At 45.9% G+C, this 16,589-nt stretch overlaps 1 protein-coding gene across 1 annotated transcript in view; it reads right to left on the bottom strand.

Annotated features, from left to right (window-relative positions):
• Positions 1-14,007, bottom strand: part of VPS53 (VPS53 subunit of GARP complex) — a 90,034-nt gene extending 76,027 nt beyond the window's left edge. The window contains exons 1-4 of the mRNA XM_008168958.4: positions 13,854-14,007; positions 6,980-7,060; positions 5,731-5,780; positions 4,974-5,040 (exon numbers count right to left, since the gene is read on the bottom strand). Coding sequence (XP_008167180.1) covers positions 4,974-5,040; positions 5,731-5,780; positions 6,980-7,060; positions 13,854-13,937 — 282 coding nt within the window. The 5' untranslated portion in view covers positions 13,938-14,007. The remainder of the gene's footprint in view (positions 1-4,973; positions 5,041-5,730; positions 5,781-6,979; positions 7,061-13,853) is intronic.
• Between the last annotated feature and the right edge of the window lie 2,582 nt (positions 14,008-16,589).

The following is a 16,589-nucleotide window of genomic DNA, read 5'->3' as shown; positions in this document are numbered from 1 at the left end:
GTTTGGTTTCAAAATACCAAACGTGATTAGTGAATTGCAAACTCTCTGCCAGCCAAGTTCCTCTTTAATAAGCAAAGCACTTTGCAAAAGAGTGTTCAAATGCAATAACAGTTTTTATTTGGGTCAGACCTGTCATACTCTCAGACAGGAGGTCAGACTAGATGATCATGATGGTCCCTTCTGACCTTAGAATCTATGAGACCGAGTCTTGCCATAAAGAGAATTTTATTTTAAAATGTTACTTATTGAATTCTTATGTTTATTTAAAAGGTCCGACACTCAGAACGGAGACAAATGCAGAGTGCAAGCACATCATCGGACTGTGCTAGAGAAAAGTGTAGAGGAAGTGTGGCAGATATTATCCCCGTTTCAGAGATGAGGAGACTGATGCAGAGAGACTAGGTAACTTGATCAAGGCCAAAGGGTGAATCAGTGTCAGAGACGGGATTAGAACTCACGACTTCCTGGCTTTCTATCTTGTGCTCAAACACACCTGTGTCTCCCTAATCATTAACATTACAGACTGGGTAAACACCTGAAATATAAAATGCTCTCTCCAAACATGCACGCAGAAGAACCCGCAATCCAGGAATGAAGCACGTTTTTGACAGATTTACACATCCGTCCACCAACATGCACAAACCAAGTTTGGCTCCACTAGAGCAGATTGTTACCCCTGGGTTACAGCATCTGTCACACACCTTAAATTAAAAGCAACCCACTGGTGAAGGGAAAGCTGCCCTCTAGCTAAGCAGCACAGAACAGTTTGCTATGGCTTAGTCTCTGGGAGTAGTGAAGGGAAGGCACAGCAGGAAAGAGCGAGATTAGCAAGTAAAAAGGTTACACAGTAGCTGCCATTTCTACACACGCATCAACTTCCAGCAAAATCCAAAAAACAAAATGAATCGAAAAAGGGTGATAAGGAATGAGAAGAGACCTGGAATCACCAGGCAGGGAAATTTCTGCCAGGAAAAATAGAATTGTTGGAGCATTCAGATGACATATAGAACATAGGATCCAGACAGAAGGGGATAAATAGGGCTTCCTGGTCAGCGTGGCTTTTAGCCTGAAGCATGCTGCTGTTTTTTTAAAAAGTCCCACTCTCTTTACTACAGCATTTATTCGCTCCATAGCCAAGCATCTGTTTTTCTTAGATGTGCCTCACTTGTTGGTACTTAGAAACAAATTCTTACAATACTTCAGAAAATTAAACTCTTCCTCTGTTCCATCCAAGAGGGAAAAGCTGGGCCTCTTGCCCTATAAAAACTTAACATTTCTGAGCATCCATATTTCCACTGAACATGCGCTAGTCAAACAAAGGCTCCCTTCAGCAAAAGGACAGACAGCCGGTGCTAAAGATCAAGGTTTTCACCCCCACAAACTATTAACAAGGCCATTATCTGAAAGGGCCCCTCTCTCCATTCGCCTGCATCCTGAGCCACTGAGAAAGAAAGAACTATGGCATGGACAGGAATAGCAATTATTTCTTCTGTGTTTCCTTTCTGTCTGGGTTCTGGGGAGATGAATGCAAAATTCCATCTCTAACTGAAATGCTATTCACGACTTTCTCTCCCTCTGTAATCTGACCTGCTCAACTGCAATACCCTTTGACCTACTAATGTCTGAGGCCTGGAATTACTGACATTCCTGCAAGTTTGATACTTCTAAGCCTGCCCTTCCCAATATTGACACAGCTTTGTTCCAGCAATCCATGTATAAAACATGTGTTCACACATACATACGTGTATGTTGTGCAGGCACAGAGGAAAGCACGCATCCTTTAAAATGCACACGGATCCTTGAGAGAGAATAAAGCTTTCCAACAATTTCTTGGTGTCAATATTTCAAACTCTTTGAAAGTATTAAAGGCTTAGTTGCACTGCTAGAAGAGTACCTGCCTTTAACGTGACACACACTGGTTACGTTCAGTAAAATAAAGCGCTATTACTTTGAACAGCAGTAAAGTGATTCAACATGGAAACGCTCATGACTAAATACTGCATTAAGCCACTTCAAAGGGACTCTGCATGAACATGCCCCACACACGTAAATATTCTGTGGTTTTATTCTGACGGAATTTTAATAAGTCCCTTAACAGGCAAACTAACTAGGGGCTTCACAAACGTATTTACCCCTTGTGGAAGTAGAGAAAGAACTGACAGGGATTTGAAGGGGATTTCAAATCCACGCCGTCTCCTTATGTGAGCAAGAGTCAGGCTAGCTGTAACCCTAATAACGCGAGATTTGTAGAAGCAAGGATTGTGTGAGGCGAGTGGGAAAGAACTGTGAGAGAAGTTGTTGCGACCTTGTGTTAGAGAAGTATGGAATGTAGACTATAGTCTAAATTGAGGAGGAAAATAAGATATCAGGATGACATATGTATAAACAAAATGCAGCTGTTGCCCGTTATTGTATGTAACAAAAGGTATAAACGCTTGCTGTAATTGTTTACCTGTGAGAGACCTGTTTTGCTCTCTCCCTCCATGCAATTGCAGAGATAATAAAGTATCTGACTTGCTGCACCCAACCTGAGAGTGAGAAATCTGTTTGTTCTCCGACACCCTCCAGTGCTACTGCACAGGGTACTGGCTAAGGCCTGCACTGTTTCGATATGGCACAGTGACCCTCTAAGGAACTCAAGGATGTGAGACATAGAAGGCAGAGCTTCACATGGAGGATGCTGGACCTCCATAGTACACATCCGTCAACAGCCTAGGAACCTCATTCAGCAAGTCATCATGTCCCCTGGTAATCCCAAGCAGCCTCCTCAAGTTCTGTCCAGCGGTTCTTGCAAGAGGTTTCTCTACAGAGGATTCTACAGCCAGCATTTCCATGGGTGCTCAGCACTGACCCACACTGCTGAGCTGTGGCCTTTTGTCACCATGTAGGAACAGCTTCTTTTATTTTGTCCCCCTCGTCAAATTCATCCCCTGGACCTGCCAAAACCCTAGGCCATGCTCTTATAATTTTTCCCCTGGACTGCACTCTCCTCCTCTTCTCTGTGTTCTCCCAATCACCCCTCTACCCTTCAGTCTGTCCGAGAAGCTGCTGCCAAAACCATCTGCCCCACTTTTGTCATCCTGAGCATGTTTCAACCTCTTCTCTAACTGCTGCACTGGCTTCTCCTCAGCCTCAACAACTCCCCTTCCATGTGTATTTCTGACCTCATTTCTTCTGACACCCTTCTCCTGACCACTCTGTTGGCCCCCACTTCACTCCTGACCCAGGCTGTCTTTCACATTTTCTCTTATTCTAGGAATAGTCTCCAGTCTCCACCATGATATCTGCCAAATGTGTCCCTAACTCAGTAATATTTAGTGCTCAGGGATCCATACCAATGTTAAACAGTCCTCCTGGGATAGGTAAACAACCCCCATTTTCCAGACATTAATACTGAGGCAAAGAGAGGTTAAATAATTTACTCAAACCACAGCAAGAATCAGCAGCGGAAACAGGATGAGAACTCAGGAAGTCCTTGGCTCCTAGCTCTGGGCTCAGTCCATACTTCATAAGACCTACTTGTGTAGGTTCTTTTATTTGTGACTATAAACTACAAGATCAGTCTATTGGGAGTGGCAAACTGAATACGTTTTAATGGTGGTCTGTGTCCTTTCCATGCAGAACAGCTCATCTTTCATCACTTGGCACAGGGGCTCAAGTGCTTTTCTTTGCCTAGCAGTTATTCTTTCGTCATGGTAGATTTTTGCAAGCAGGTGCACTTCAGATTGAGGCTTTCAACAGAGTCTATCACTGTGTGCTCCAGAAGGAAAGAAGCAAACCCACACAAACTGTACTTCAGGAAAAACTGAAAAATACATCCAAAGGGTCTACTAGTGGGGGAAAGGCAGTCCTGTCTCCAGGTACTACTACTTAACCATTGTTTCCTCTTCTTAATACTAAATGTAATACTCATGGAAGGTGCTGGATTGATATGGAAGCTCCCCATTTACCCATAAAACAGCTACAAGACATGCAGCAACAGTGCTAGGTGCCTCAACGATGAATCACATCTACAGGTAAGAAGGTAGTTCAGTCTTCATGGCTATCATATCCTTGGTCTTGCTGTTAAGTTCTGGGTACTGGGGTACGGACACTTGTCAAATAGAGAATAAACTGAAATCTGCCATCTCGTTTCATGGGGGCCACTCAGTCAGGCAGTAATGACCTAGGACATTCCAACCAGTGACCTAGTTAAAAGGCTCCATATCCCAGTACCAATCCCCTGAGCTATCCACTCCCACTTAACAGTGGGCCTGTTTTTAACTGCTTTCCTCCTATACCTCTGGAATCAGCTTCTGAGACCGACTCAACTGCAGGCATCACGTTTCTGTTTTGATTTCATTAAACTCAATTTCTCTCTTGCCTCCTTCCATAGACTGATCAGAAGACAAGTAATAACAGCTCTGTCTGTAAGTGACTCTTCAATATGACTTAGTGTATTCATTCTCCGTGGTACATACAGTGTTACGTGTGTGTGTGTGCAAGATGTTAGCAGCATCATTACGATGGGACACTAGATGGGGAGGGCTCCGAGTTACTACAGAGTATCTTTTCCCAGGTCTTGCCCACATGCTCAGGGTTTAACTGATGGCCATATTTGGGATCGGGAAAGAATTTCCCCCCAGCTCAGATTGGCAGAGACCCTGGGGGGTTTTCCATCTTCCTCTGCAGCAAGGGCACGGGCCACTTGCAGGTTTAAACAAGTGTAAATGGTGGATTCTCTGTATTTAAGTCTTTAAACCCTGATTTGAGGACTTCAGTAACTCAGCCAGAGGTTAGGGGTCTATTACAAGAGTGGGTGCATGAGGTTTTGTGGCCTTCAATGTGCAGGAGGTCAGACTAATGACCATGATGGTCCCTTTTGACCTTAAAGTCCATGAGTCTTTGAGACTTCTGCATGCCATAGCTGTTTTTCTTTTTAGCAGAGGGAGAAGAGAAGCTTGGGATTTTTTTGTGATAGAAGACACAAGTACCTGTCTGCCATCCTGTCCCACGTTTGTCTGTCCTCTCACTACTGTTCGAATATTGTCATCCAGCCTCCTTTGGGGAAAAGCAGACAACGTCAACATAACCCACTGCATCCATGGCACAGATCGGTTGTGAAAACCAGTGCACAGAAAGAACAAAATTGTACTTGGGTTGGTTTGTTTTTAAATGGTGCTGACAGCATAAAACTGACATTTTTATAAATACCTCCGATTCTCCTGAATATTAGCAACAACACTGAATAGTGGCAAAATATGAAAATTATTTTTAAAATCCAATTCACTTTTTGCATTTCGCTCCAGTTGACCAATGTTATCAGACTGGGCAGTTTCCCTTTCTGGTTCTCCTGCACTAGAGCAGTGCTTTCAGGTAGACAATCCTTTCTTCAAAGTAAAAAAAATGTCACAACCCCCTTATATTTTTTATTCTTGCCTTTATAACAAACGTAAGAATGACAACAATAAAGCTTATGAACTACAACTATTACTACAGCTACGATGTTTGATCTCATCAACAAGAAGGTTTTGGCCACCGAAGTTATTCTGGGAGTTTTGTTTTTCTTTGCTTTAGAACTGTAACACAATTTTCAGTGCCCAATTGTCTTTCGTGAGGTTGAGAAACACTGCATTAGAGCAATCTTATTTGAGTGGCACACACTATAGGAAAGAGTTAGATGAAAAATCTAACAACCATATGGCCACTTCCCACTTATGTGACAATGAAAGGAAACAGAGCCGTACTTACCTTATTTTCAGTCTGATTTTGTTCACAACTTCATCAATGTTTGCCAAAGACTGCAAGATAAAAAACAATTTTTCAAAAGAAAAATGTTTTTTCGCTACATACACGCAAATCGGAGACTCAAACTTCCCTTTGAATAATACTTGGCATTTTCTTTCATAGCACTTTAGAAAGGTGGTTCAGTAGCATAATCTCCCTTTTATAGACAGGGAAACTGAGGCACCAAGTAGTTTGGTGACTTACTCAAGGTCACGTAGAGGTCAGTGACAGAGCCTGGAACCCAAGCCAGATCTACAAACTACAATGACTCTTCAACTTGCCCCTGCACATGCATAAACACGCTGAGTACAACTACGATTTCTCTTTGCGATTTTACGAATCCTCCTTCAGAGGAAGCAGTTAAAGGAAATGGTGATGGTGACCTCTAGTGGATAACGCAGTCAAAAAGCAAATAGGATCAACGTATGTTAGGGTTCAACCTTACAGTATTTTGAACTTCAGCAACCCCCAGAGGAATGCAATGGGCCCCAAATGCCTGAGATCCACGGCAATGAAGGATGCCTGACTGGTATCTGGGTGTGAGCAAATCAAGCAGAACAAATTGAACAGAAGCTCCTAAAAGGAAAAATCCTACTGCCTGCTCTGCTTCTGCAGTCATCCCAAACGCAGCAGAATCTAGGAAGTTCCAGCAAGTTTTCAGGAGCTCACCCAAGGGCCCTCCTCATCTCAACAGACCTCCCAACCCCAAGCCAAGCCTAGTTCGTGGGTTGAACTAGGGAAGGATTCGACCCCACTAGATCTCCATTCTTTATCCCTGAAAGGAAACAATGGTTTTAAAATCTAGTCTGATTGTGACTGGACTTGCTGACACTTCACGTTCAAAACATCCCTGGTGTGGCTAGAATCCTTGGGGCCTCCCAGTATATTGATCCAGCAGGATCTGAAATTCAACTGCAAAAACAAACCAACCCTTGCATAGTGAAACTGTTTCTTTCTAGAGACCAAAATGGAACTTTCATTATATTTGAAACTGCAGCTAGCAGATTGGGAGACGGTCATTCTATTTCACTAGGTCTGAGTTTAAGAAGTAATTGCCACTGAAAGTCATAATTTTGCTGCTCTTTAGAAAGAAGCCCTGGGTATATTTTTAAATCTGTCTTTCCATGGACATGCAGGGGGATTTACACATTGAATCACCATTAAGGTTACCCCATGGCTCATGGGACAGCAGAACCCCAAGCATTTGACTTACTTGCTCAGTTGGAAAGAGAGTATTAATATACTCCACAGCATTGAAGTCTGCCCTGTCCAGTGGATCTTGGCTGGGAAACACCTAGAGAGCGGGAAAAGAAACACAAAATATCAGCTTGATCATCTGTAACTTAAACAGTATCTGTTATTTTAATAACTAAAACACAGACATGGGATTATGTTTAACAGCATGGTCCTGACAGGTCTGCATGGAGAGCAGTCAGGCCTTAATTCAATGGAGAATAAATAGTTTTTGTGATTAAACCCCTGGAGTTCTTTGCGCTATTAAAATTCCTGCAGTTATCAGACTGGGTAAACACAGATGTAATATATATGCACATCCCGAGATTCAATACCAGCACAATCAATCATGTGCTACAAACTCCCAAGAGACAGAAACTATTAATTATGTATCTAAAACCATGTTGATCTTTTCATCATTGCCTGGAAATTAAAAGCTCATGCTGCGACCATGCCCTTCTCTTGGGTAGGGCCATCTGGTGAGAGATGGAGACTTTGTCTTTCACAAACTTGTAATATCAGACATGGTGAATTAAGAAAATGGTCAAACCAGATCCCTGGAGACCTAGATTTCACCCCATGCAAACATGGAAAAGAGAGAAGATCAATCTGTTAAATGATCTAGTTATCCCAGAAAAGGAGAAAAGAGCAGCAACTCTTTCTAATCTGTCTTCAGGGGGTGCTCAAATGAGCCAAGTAAGGTTGTTAAATTATTTTTCCTCCATCATAAACTAAAATATGATGCATTACCTTCCCAGTTACCACGTTTGTTCTGTGCCATGCAGACATCAATCCCTCCCTCCCCAGTCTAAACCACGTCCTGGATATACAGTAAATCACATCAGCCATTGCGCGGTGTCACCCATGTGCGTCATTCTAGTCATTCCAAGCTGGCGATAGGCAGCTGCATTAAGCAAAAGAAAATCCTACACAAAACCTTCAATTCAAACTTTTTGCTATCATAGCACACGGAGTATCTAAATTTGATATGCTTTTTTCAAAGGGAAAATCTAGTGTTTCTGAAAGGATTGTAACTTAGGCCTAGTCTTCACTTACCGGCTGGTCCGGCGGCACGCCATCGATGTTCTGGGATCGATTTATCGCGTCTGGTTAAGACGCGATAAATCGATCCCGGATCGATCCCGGAAGTGCTCACAGTCGGCGCCGGTACTCCAGCTCGCCGAGAGGAGTACGCGGCGTCGACGGGGGGAGATTTCCGGCCGCGTCTGGACCGCGGTAAGTTCGGACTAAGGTACTTCGAATTCAGCTACGTTATTAACGTAGCTGAATTTGCGTACCTTAGTCCGAAGTCCGGACTAAGTGGGGACCAGGCCTTAGAGGGCCTCACTACTATTAATATGGTATTTGTCCACCTTTCAGCTGAGGAACTAGAAACTGAGGCACAGGAATATTAAATGATGTTCTCCAATATTACACAGCAAATCAGTGGCAAAATCAGGAACAGAAGCCAGGTGGCCCGGCTCCCTGATCTTCTACTGGGCAACACTTACAGACAGCACAACAGATCGATTGTGATAGCGAATAGTCTTGCCAAAAAACTAAACAAAACTCTGTCTCAGATTCCTACTCTAGCTGGGAAACTGCAGTTTGACTACTAACTGTTTGTGTCTTGCTACCGTCTGCTGTTTCTAGAGGCAAGCAGCGACAGTACTGATAGTTCTTACGAAAGATTAAGGTTGGCGATGGCTGTAAGGAGAGTCATGGATTCCGGGAGATTTAAACACGTCCATCAGATTCAGGGGAGAGGATTGTGGTTGGCCAGGTGACTGAGCAGACACACAGCTAAGCATATTTGACTGAGCATTTGACGAGAAAAGCTAATAGTACTGTAAGCTGAGTGTGGCAACATTGCAGGGGCACAAATGAACAGACCAGTGAAATCGAACTGAGTGCCTCTAAGCACTTGACCAGCAAGGTACTACAGGACAACCAGATGGAGAGGTGATGGAAAAGCACCACATAAAACTAAGACAATATTTATGAAAAAAGTATAGCATCTCAGGCTTGTAATAAGGGTAATGGGGGAGATCATAATACAGTAGAGAAGGGGCATCAGCCTGGGTCAAGCTTCCTCAATCACTACAGAAAAGTTGCAGAAAATGAATATGTTACTTCACTGCAGTATTCTCTAGTGCAGCAGAATGGTGAAATCTCCCTTGCTATCCCTGACAGCCTGCCGCCTCTGCTGATTCATATCAGCCTTTACAGCCAATGTCACCTGATATAAAAAATCCCAGGGGAGCGAAAAATCATTATTTTATATTGATTTTTTGAAGTTTGTACAGATTTTCTTTTTTAATCAGCAAATCCAAAATTTTATTTACAAGACACAGCATTAGAAAATAACTGTGTGGCTTCATCACTAAGGTGCAGGCGTAGGGCTGGAAAAGACTACTTGAACCGTCAAGTATAACAACATTACAATTAATGCATTAGCTAATGAATCCAGCATCTTCCCCACCCCTCATCTGCCTGTTGCAGAGCTAGGACATGAACTCAGATTTCTGAACCCCAGCTTTAACCATAAGACCATCCTTTGTTCATTCCCAGTTCTGTGCCTCCTTTCATGCAATCCCCCACACCCAGCACAGTCTTGTAATTAATATTTGCTAAACCCCTTTTCCCTTTGCCTCCTTCCAAACACTCCTGGAGAGTCACTCACTTTGTGAACCTTTCTACCTGAAAATCACTTGCTATTCCGCACGCAGTCCTTTGACTGTAAACTGTTCTGGATATTACTCCTGAGGGAATTCTGCATCACTGTACACGTGCAGAATTCATGTCCCCCGCAAATTTATTTGCTTCCCCACAGAAAAATGACTTCTGATGGGGAAGCAAAGGGAAACCCACAAGAGCGGTCATGAGCCTCTCCCCAGCAGTGCAGGCAGGTTGGTTCAGGCACTCAGAGCAGCAGGTATAGACATAAATCACCACTAGGACAGGGGCGGGAAGGCTGGGCAGTCATGCGTGTGAGAGGAGAGAGAGAGACTCTGTCCCTCTTGCTTGCTATTGCGGCACACTTGGTGTGGAGAGCCAGGGCGTTGGGTTGTTTCTGGGGAGATAGGTGTGGGGCAAAGCAGAATGTAGCAACCTACCTGCTTAGTGAATTGTTCCCATCGCCTTTGTGAATTCCCCCAGGAAGATAAAACAGGAGTAAAACTTTTAAGGCTCCTTTACATTGCCAGAGTGGTGTAAAGGACAATATGGTCTTATACATGCTTATAGTGCTTTAGTGATTAGAACTGGTCTAAATTTTTGGACTGAAAAAAATTTCTATTAAAATGTGCTCCATGAATTGTTTGGTTCTTACCTTTCTGGAGTTGGTCAGTAGCCAATATAAATTGTGAGTTTGATTTCCCAGCCCCCACTTGCTCTTCAGTTGCCTATGATGTAACACTGAGCATACGGCTGCATATATTTGTTGACTAGTAACTAGAAATAAAGGGTCAAACCTGGTGACATTACTATTAGGCAAGGGGGTTTGGGGATTTCTTCCAATGCTCCCCACTCCCATTCTCCATCCATTGTATTGTAGTTTAAATAAACTACCAAAATAATTGAAACTGGCATGATTATATTGCATTAGTTTGACAAATAAAATGTGCAGAATTTTAAAATATTGTGCACAGAATTTTTAATTCTCGGTGCAGAATTTTTAATATTTTTCTGCAGAATTCCCCCAGGAGTAGGATATGGAACCAATCAGTAGATTGGCAAAGTTTCCTTGTTAGAACCATTCAACTATAGCAACATGTAAAAAAATATTATGGTTATAGCAAAAGTGGAGATTTACAGACGCACATTTTAACAAAAATGTTACAATCTTTGTCTAGTTCCCTAAACAATCTTTATTGGCCCAAAACAGTGGGAAATTGTGCTTATGTTGTGATTATATTGAACAGATTTGATCCCAGACACTAGACCAAAGTCAATCTCCATATAAAACTCCCCATCTTAACTCTCCATATAGAACTTAAAATATTTTTGAGAGGAAAAGGAAAGAAATCTCATCACCCTGAAGGAATTAAAGCTCTCACTAAGGTTAATGGGCCTACTGTTTTGTGTTGTCTAGGTGGCTCTCTACCTCTAACACAGGGATTATGATACATCACAGGCAAGACCTGAAGTCTTCAACTTTAAAATCATATGCAATAAACAAGTTTATTTACCTGGGATGCTAACTTTTTCCATTACTCTCAGCTTGGCCACTGACAGTCAGTAGCGCCTTTGTTTATAGCCAATTTCATTCTCATGTTCCTAGTGCCATAGTTGGTTGAATTTCCAACAGTGGAGCAAAATATTTGTTTTAAAACAATTGTTTTCATTGCTTTTTATTATTATTTATAAGAACATTTGCCATTGGCCTTAGAGGCTTTTTTATAAATAAATATTTAAATGTGGGGCCAAATTTGAATTAATAGTGTTCCTTTAACTCAGTCCTTGCAGGCACTTAAAATAAAGTGTCACTAGCAGAAAAAGGCACAATGAGACCCAGTAGTTGGAAACTGAAGTGAATCAAATTCAAAAGTAAGGTGCAATTTTTTTATTTTTATTTTTTTTAAAACAGTGAGAATAATTATCCATTGAAACAACTCAGAGACATGGTGGATTCTCCAGACTGGCTATCATTCTAAAAGATATGCTATAGCTCGGAGAATATTGGATGAGGTTCTTTAGTCTGTGTCATGCAGGAAATCAGACTAGATGATTATAATGATCCCTTCTGCCCTTAGCATTTATGAATCTATGAAATGCAAAGTAGTATTATTCCAGCCAAGTTCCAGTTTCCATTAGACCTCAGGATTAATTTAGCAGCTCTAAAGTTCTCAATGAAAATGGTTCAACTGTTCAGCATCCCCCCTCCTATCCCATGTGAAGATCCCAAAGTGTCTGGAATATTGCTTTAAACAAAAACATCAACAACAACAACTCGTTAACCTCATAGAAAAAATGACACCCACAAGAACAATGACAAAGAAATGCTGCTGCCTTCCTTATTGATAGGTGCTGTGCACCCCTGCCGCTGTGTCAGTCTCCATCACCCCCTCTAGCTCATTCAAAGAAAGTCTGCAACTTAACTTGTTAACTTTAACACCCAAGAGGGTCACCTGAGTGCTGTGTTGTGAGGCAGCTCCCGTTCCCTGCCTCTAGATTTTCACCTACAACAGGTTCCTCTTCAGACAGCAGGGGTGAAATCCTGGCCCAAGGGAAGTCAATGTAAATTTTGCCATTGATTTCAACAGGGCCAGGATTTCACCACAAGTTGCTGCTAATTCCATTGCACCTCCTTTGGCCCACAAAGAATTGTAAGGCATATCTGAGGACTCTGGTTCCAGGAGGATACATGTGGGCTGCTCACGTGGAAAGGGTTTTGAGCGCCCTGACGCATGCCACTGCAAATCAATGGCCTCCTATGAAAGGGTGGGACGGGGCGAAATCTCTCCAAGATCCAAATCAGCCAGTGGGTTCTTTTGTGCTTTACTTAAGCCTATAATGGTTGACAAAATCCACACACAGGTTGGCTCCCTCTACAGTCCAGGCCTGAAGCAACAGGGGGGAAAGGGCAACAGGCCAAGGCATGGAGAGACATTTATTTACTAGGAAAGTTAATACTACCTGAACGATAAATAAATTAATCTAAGATTCCACCAGAATCCCAGCCCCCCCCAGGAGAGCGTCCCCACCCCCAACCAGCCCCCCCCAGAGGAGAGCATCCCCGCCCTTAACCAGCCCATCCCAGCCCCCCCCAGAGGAGAGCATCCCCGCCCTTAACCAGCCCATCCCAGCCCCCCCCAGAGAAGAGCATCCCAGCCCCCCCCAACCAGCCCATCCCCCAGAGAAGAGCATCCCAGCCCCCCCCCCAACCAGCCCATCCCCCAGAGAAGAGCATCCCAGCCCCCCCCCCAACCAGCCCATCCCCCAGAGAAGAGCATCCCAGCCCCCCCCCAACCAGCCCATCCCCCAGAGAAGAGCATCCCAGCCCCCCCCCAACCAGCCCATCCCCCAGAGAAGAGCATCCCAGCCCCCCCCAACCAGCCCATCCCCCAGAGAAGAGCATCCCAGCCCCCCCCCCAACCAGCCCATCCCCCAGAGAAGAGCATCCCAGCCCCCCCCCCCAACCAGCCCATCCCCCAGAGAAGAGCATCCCAGCCCCCCCCCCAACCAGCCCATCCCCCAGAGAAGAGCATCCCAGCCCCCCCCCAACCAGCCCATCCCCCAGAGAAGAGCATCCCAGCCCCCCCCCCAACCAGCCCATCCCCCAGAGAAGAGCATCCCAGCCCCCCCCCAACCAGCCCATCCCCCAGAGAAGAGCATCCCAGCCCCCCCCAACCAGCCCATCCCCCAGAGAAGAGCATCCCAGCCCCCCCCAACCAGCCCATCCCAGACCCCCCCCCAGAGAAGAGCATCCCAGCCTCCCCCAGCCCCCCCCCAGAGAAGAGCGTCCCCGCACACAACCAACCCAGCCCCCCTAGAGGAGAGGAGAGCATCCCAGCCCCCCCCAAACCAGCCCATCCCCCCCCCCCAGAGGAGAGCATCCCAGCCCCCCCGAGGAGAGGAGAGGAGAGCATCCCAGCCCCCCCCCCAACCAGCCCATCCCCCAGAGGAGAGGAGAGCATCCCAGCCCCCCCCCCCAACCAGCCCATCCCAGCCCCCCCAGGAGAGCGTCCCCACCCCCAACCAGCCCCCCCAGAGGAGAGCATCCCAGCCCCCCCAGGACAGCGTCCCAGCCCCAAGGAGCGGGTCCCTGCCCCCCAGGAGCCCCGCCGCCCGGGAGAGCAGCCCCGCCTCCCCCAGCACCTCTAACCCCCGGCCCGGCCCGGCCCGGCCCTCACCTGCTCTATGGCCAGCTGCACCTCCGGGGCCAGCTGCAGCACGGCCTCCAGCTCCTCCACACCCTCCAGCTCGTCCTCCTCCATCCCGGCCTGCCCCGCGCCACTTCCGGGAATCGCGGGACGCCGGGACGCCGGAGGACTCTGGCCAATCAGCGGCCGCCCTGCCTGCCGGCTCCTGGGGGCGGGGCAGCCTCGGGATTGGGGCACTGGTCGGGGGGGGGGGCAGGAGTGAGGGGGAGCGGGAAGGGCAGTGAGGGGGCGGGGCACTAGGGGGCAGTGTAAGCACTGGAGTGGGGAGACGGGCAGTGCGCTGCCAGCACTGGGGGAGGAGGGTTCACGGGGCTGGCAGCACAGGAGGAGGCTGCGACACTGGGAGCAGTGGAGAAGGGGCTGGGGGCAGTGGGCTGGTACCACTGGAGAAGGGGGTGGGGGCAGTGGGCTGGCACCACTGGAGAAGGGGGTGGGGGCAGTGGGCTGGCGCCACTGGAGAAGGAGGAGGGGGCACTGGGAGCAGTGGGCTGGCAGCACTGGAGAGAGTGCTGGAGGCACCCAGTGGGATTTCTGGCATTAAGTGAAGGTCAGATACCAGGAAAAAGATGAACCTTTCCTTATCAGGGCCCTTGCTTTTGGTGTTAGAATTTGGAGTGGCCGGAAAGACTCCCAAGGGGGACAGGATGAGACCCTCTGAAATGTTATCACCCCTAAGCTTGAAGGGTGAAATTAGTTGCCCGAGGTTGGGAATTCAGAGAGAACTGGGAACTGAACTCCTGTCGCCCAGTTCTGTATTCAGAGCACTAGAGCACTCTTCGGAATAAAAGATGTGTATTTTCTTTATAATGATCCTTCATTTATCAAAAGTCCATTATTCCTCCTGGTGCTAGAATGCTCAGGCTGGCCCACCACCTTACAGCGCTAATGAAAATCTGTTTGTCTTGATTACATATTTCTTTGCATAATTATGTCTGCCTTAAATCCTGTTTTCGGGTAGCACAGCCGAACACTTGTGAATTCCACTCCAGCAGAGACCCCAGTTAACTCACCACAGGTATTATTGCAGTGTATTATATTCTGTTATAATATTTATTTATTTGTATTCCAGAAGCTCCTAGAGGCCCCCATGCATTAGGTGCTATGAAAACATATAGTGAGGTAGGGTGACCAGACAGCAAGCGTGAAAAATCGGGACGGGGGTGGGGGGTAATAGGAGTCTATATAAGAAAAAGACCCAAAAATCAGGATTGTCCCTATAAAATCAGGACATCTGGTCACCCTAAGTGAGAGACAGTCCCTGCTCCCCCAAGCTAATGGTCTAACTAGACAAGACAGACAGGAACGGAAACAAAGGCACAGAGTGGTGATTTGCCTAAGGTTCTCACAACAGATCAGTTGCAGAGTAGGGAACCGAACCAAATCTTCTGATTCCCTGTATGGTGCCCGTTCCACTAGGCCATACTACTGCATCCTCCTCAGAAAGGGTGAAAACACAAGCATCAGAACCAGGTTGTAAGCAGCAGGATTTGAGATTGGGGGGGAGGAGGGAGGAAAAAAAAAAAACACACATGTCTGTCTATAAGGCTAAACCACGATGATGAGTAGCCCATGGAGTCTGCACATCCTGTTATAACTCCCTGCTGGACGATCCTCCTCACCAGTGCAGACAAGTGCAAATTTCCCTATGGCCAACAAGCTCGTCTACTCGTTAGTTCCTAACTCCGCTGCTCACAGACCTTTGATCGCACTCTGGCTTTGTTTAGTTTCAGTTTTACATGGTGCCACTCTCCCATCTTGCCAAGCTGGCACTCTCAAAACCTGTTCTTAGCACTGAAAGTCAGAAACTCAAGGGTCGTACCTTTGAGGATCTGGGCCTCAGGGCCTAACCTAGTTGTAGTTGTGACAGACCAACACTAACCTGTAATATCCTAAATGAATTTTATTGAATGAAGTTAAACCTTATTGAAGTAGAATGATTAATACTTTTAAGGGGTCCATTGTATTACAAATACAATTGTGCATGTGTGATTGTGGCAGTGTTCTCTAGTTGGAGGGGGAGGCTAATGTACTTCCTACGTTATCAGCCCTTTGAAGCCACCCCTGGAGAGGTGTACATATACAAGTTCAAACTAGATTGTCTGGGGACTAACAGACAAAGGCTTTTTGGATAAATAGCCTAGTTTTAAACTGGCTCAGGGCTTTCTTCCTGATCCAGCAAACGAACAAGTCTCCTGATCCATGGAGGACCCCAATCCTTGGGTTAGAGTTGGAAGCACTGGGCCCACTGAGGCCCTGTAAGACTGGGTGGTTGTTCTGAGCTGAAGCTGTGATGAACTTGTGACCACAAAGGAAACACTGTGGCTGGGGTGTAGAAGGACTGTTCCTGCCAGAGCTCATGGTAGAATGGGGTTGGGGCCTGGTAAGGTTATTAGCATGGGGTAGGTTACTTTATTGTTTGTCAATGTATTTCCTCTGTAGTGGTTTACCTGAAGAATAAAATAGGTTTGCTTAGAAAGACCTGTGTAGTAACTTACAAATGTGGACAATTACTCTTGTCGGTCTCTGAAGAGAAAGCAAGCGGGTGTGCTTGGGCAGCCTGTCGCTGCTGGGAATCACCCAGTTAAGGCAGGGAACAGTGCAGCATGGGAAACCCCAGTCCAAAGGGAGAGAAATACAGGTCTCCACTTGAAAAGGCTCAGGAGCTGGAAGCCTGAGAGTGGGGCCCTTGCTGGACCACTCAGGAGA

The sequence above is a fragment of the Chrysemys picta genome, chromosome 19 (genome assembly GCF_011386835.1).
Source record: "Chrysemys picta bellii isolate R12L10 chromosome 19, ASM1138683v2, whole genome shotgun sequence".
In the NCBI taxonomy this organism is placed as follows: Eukaryota; Metazoa; Chordata; order Testudines; family Emydidae; genus Chrysemys; species Chrysemys picta.
This window is presented reverse-complemented; position numbering and strand designations above follow the sequence as displayed.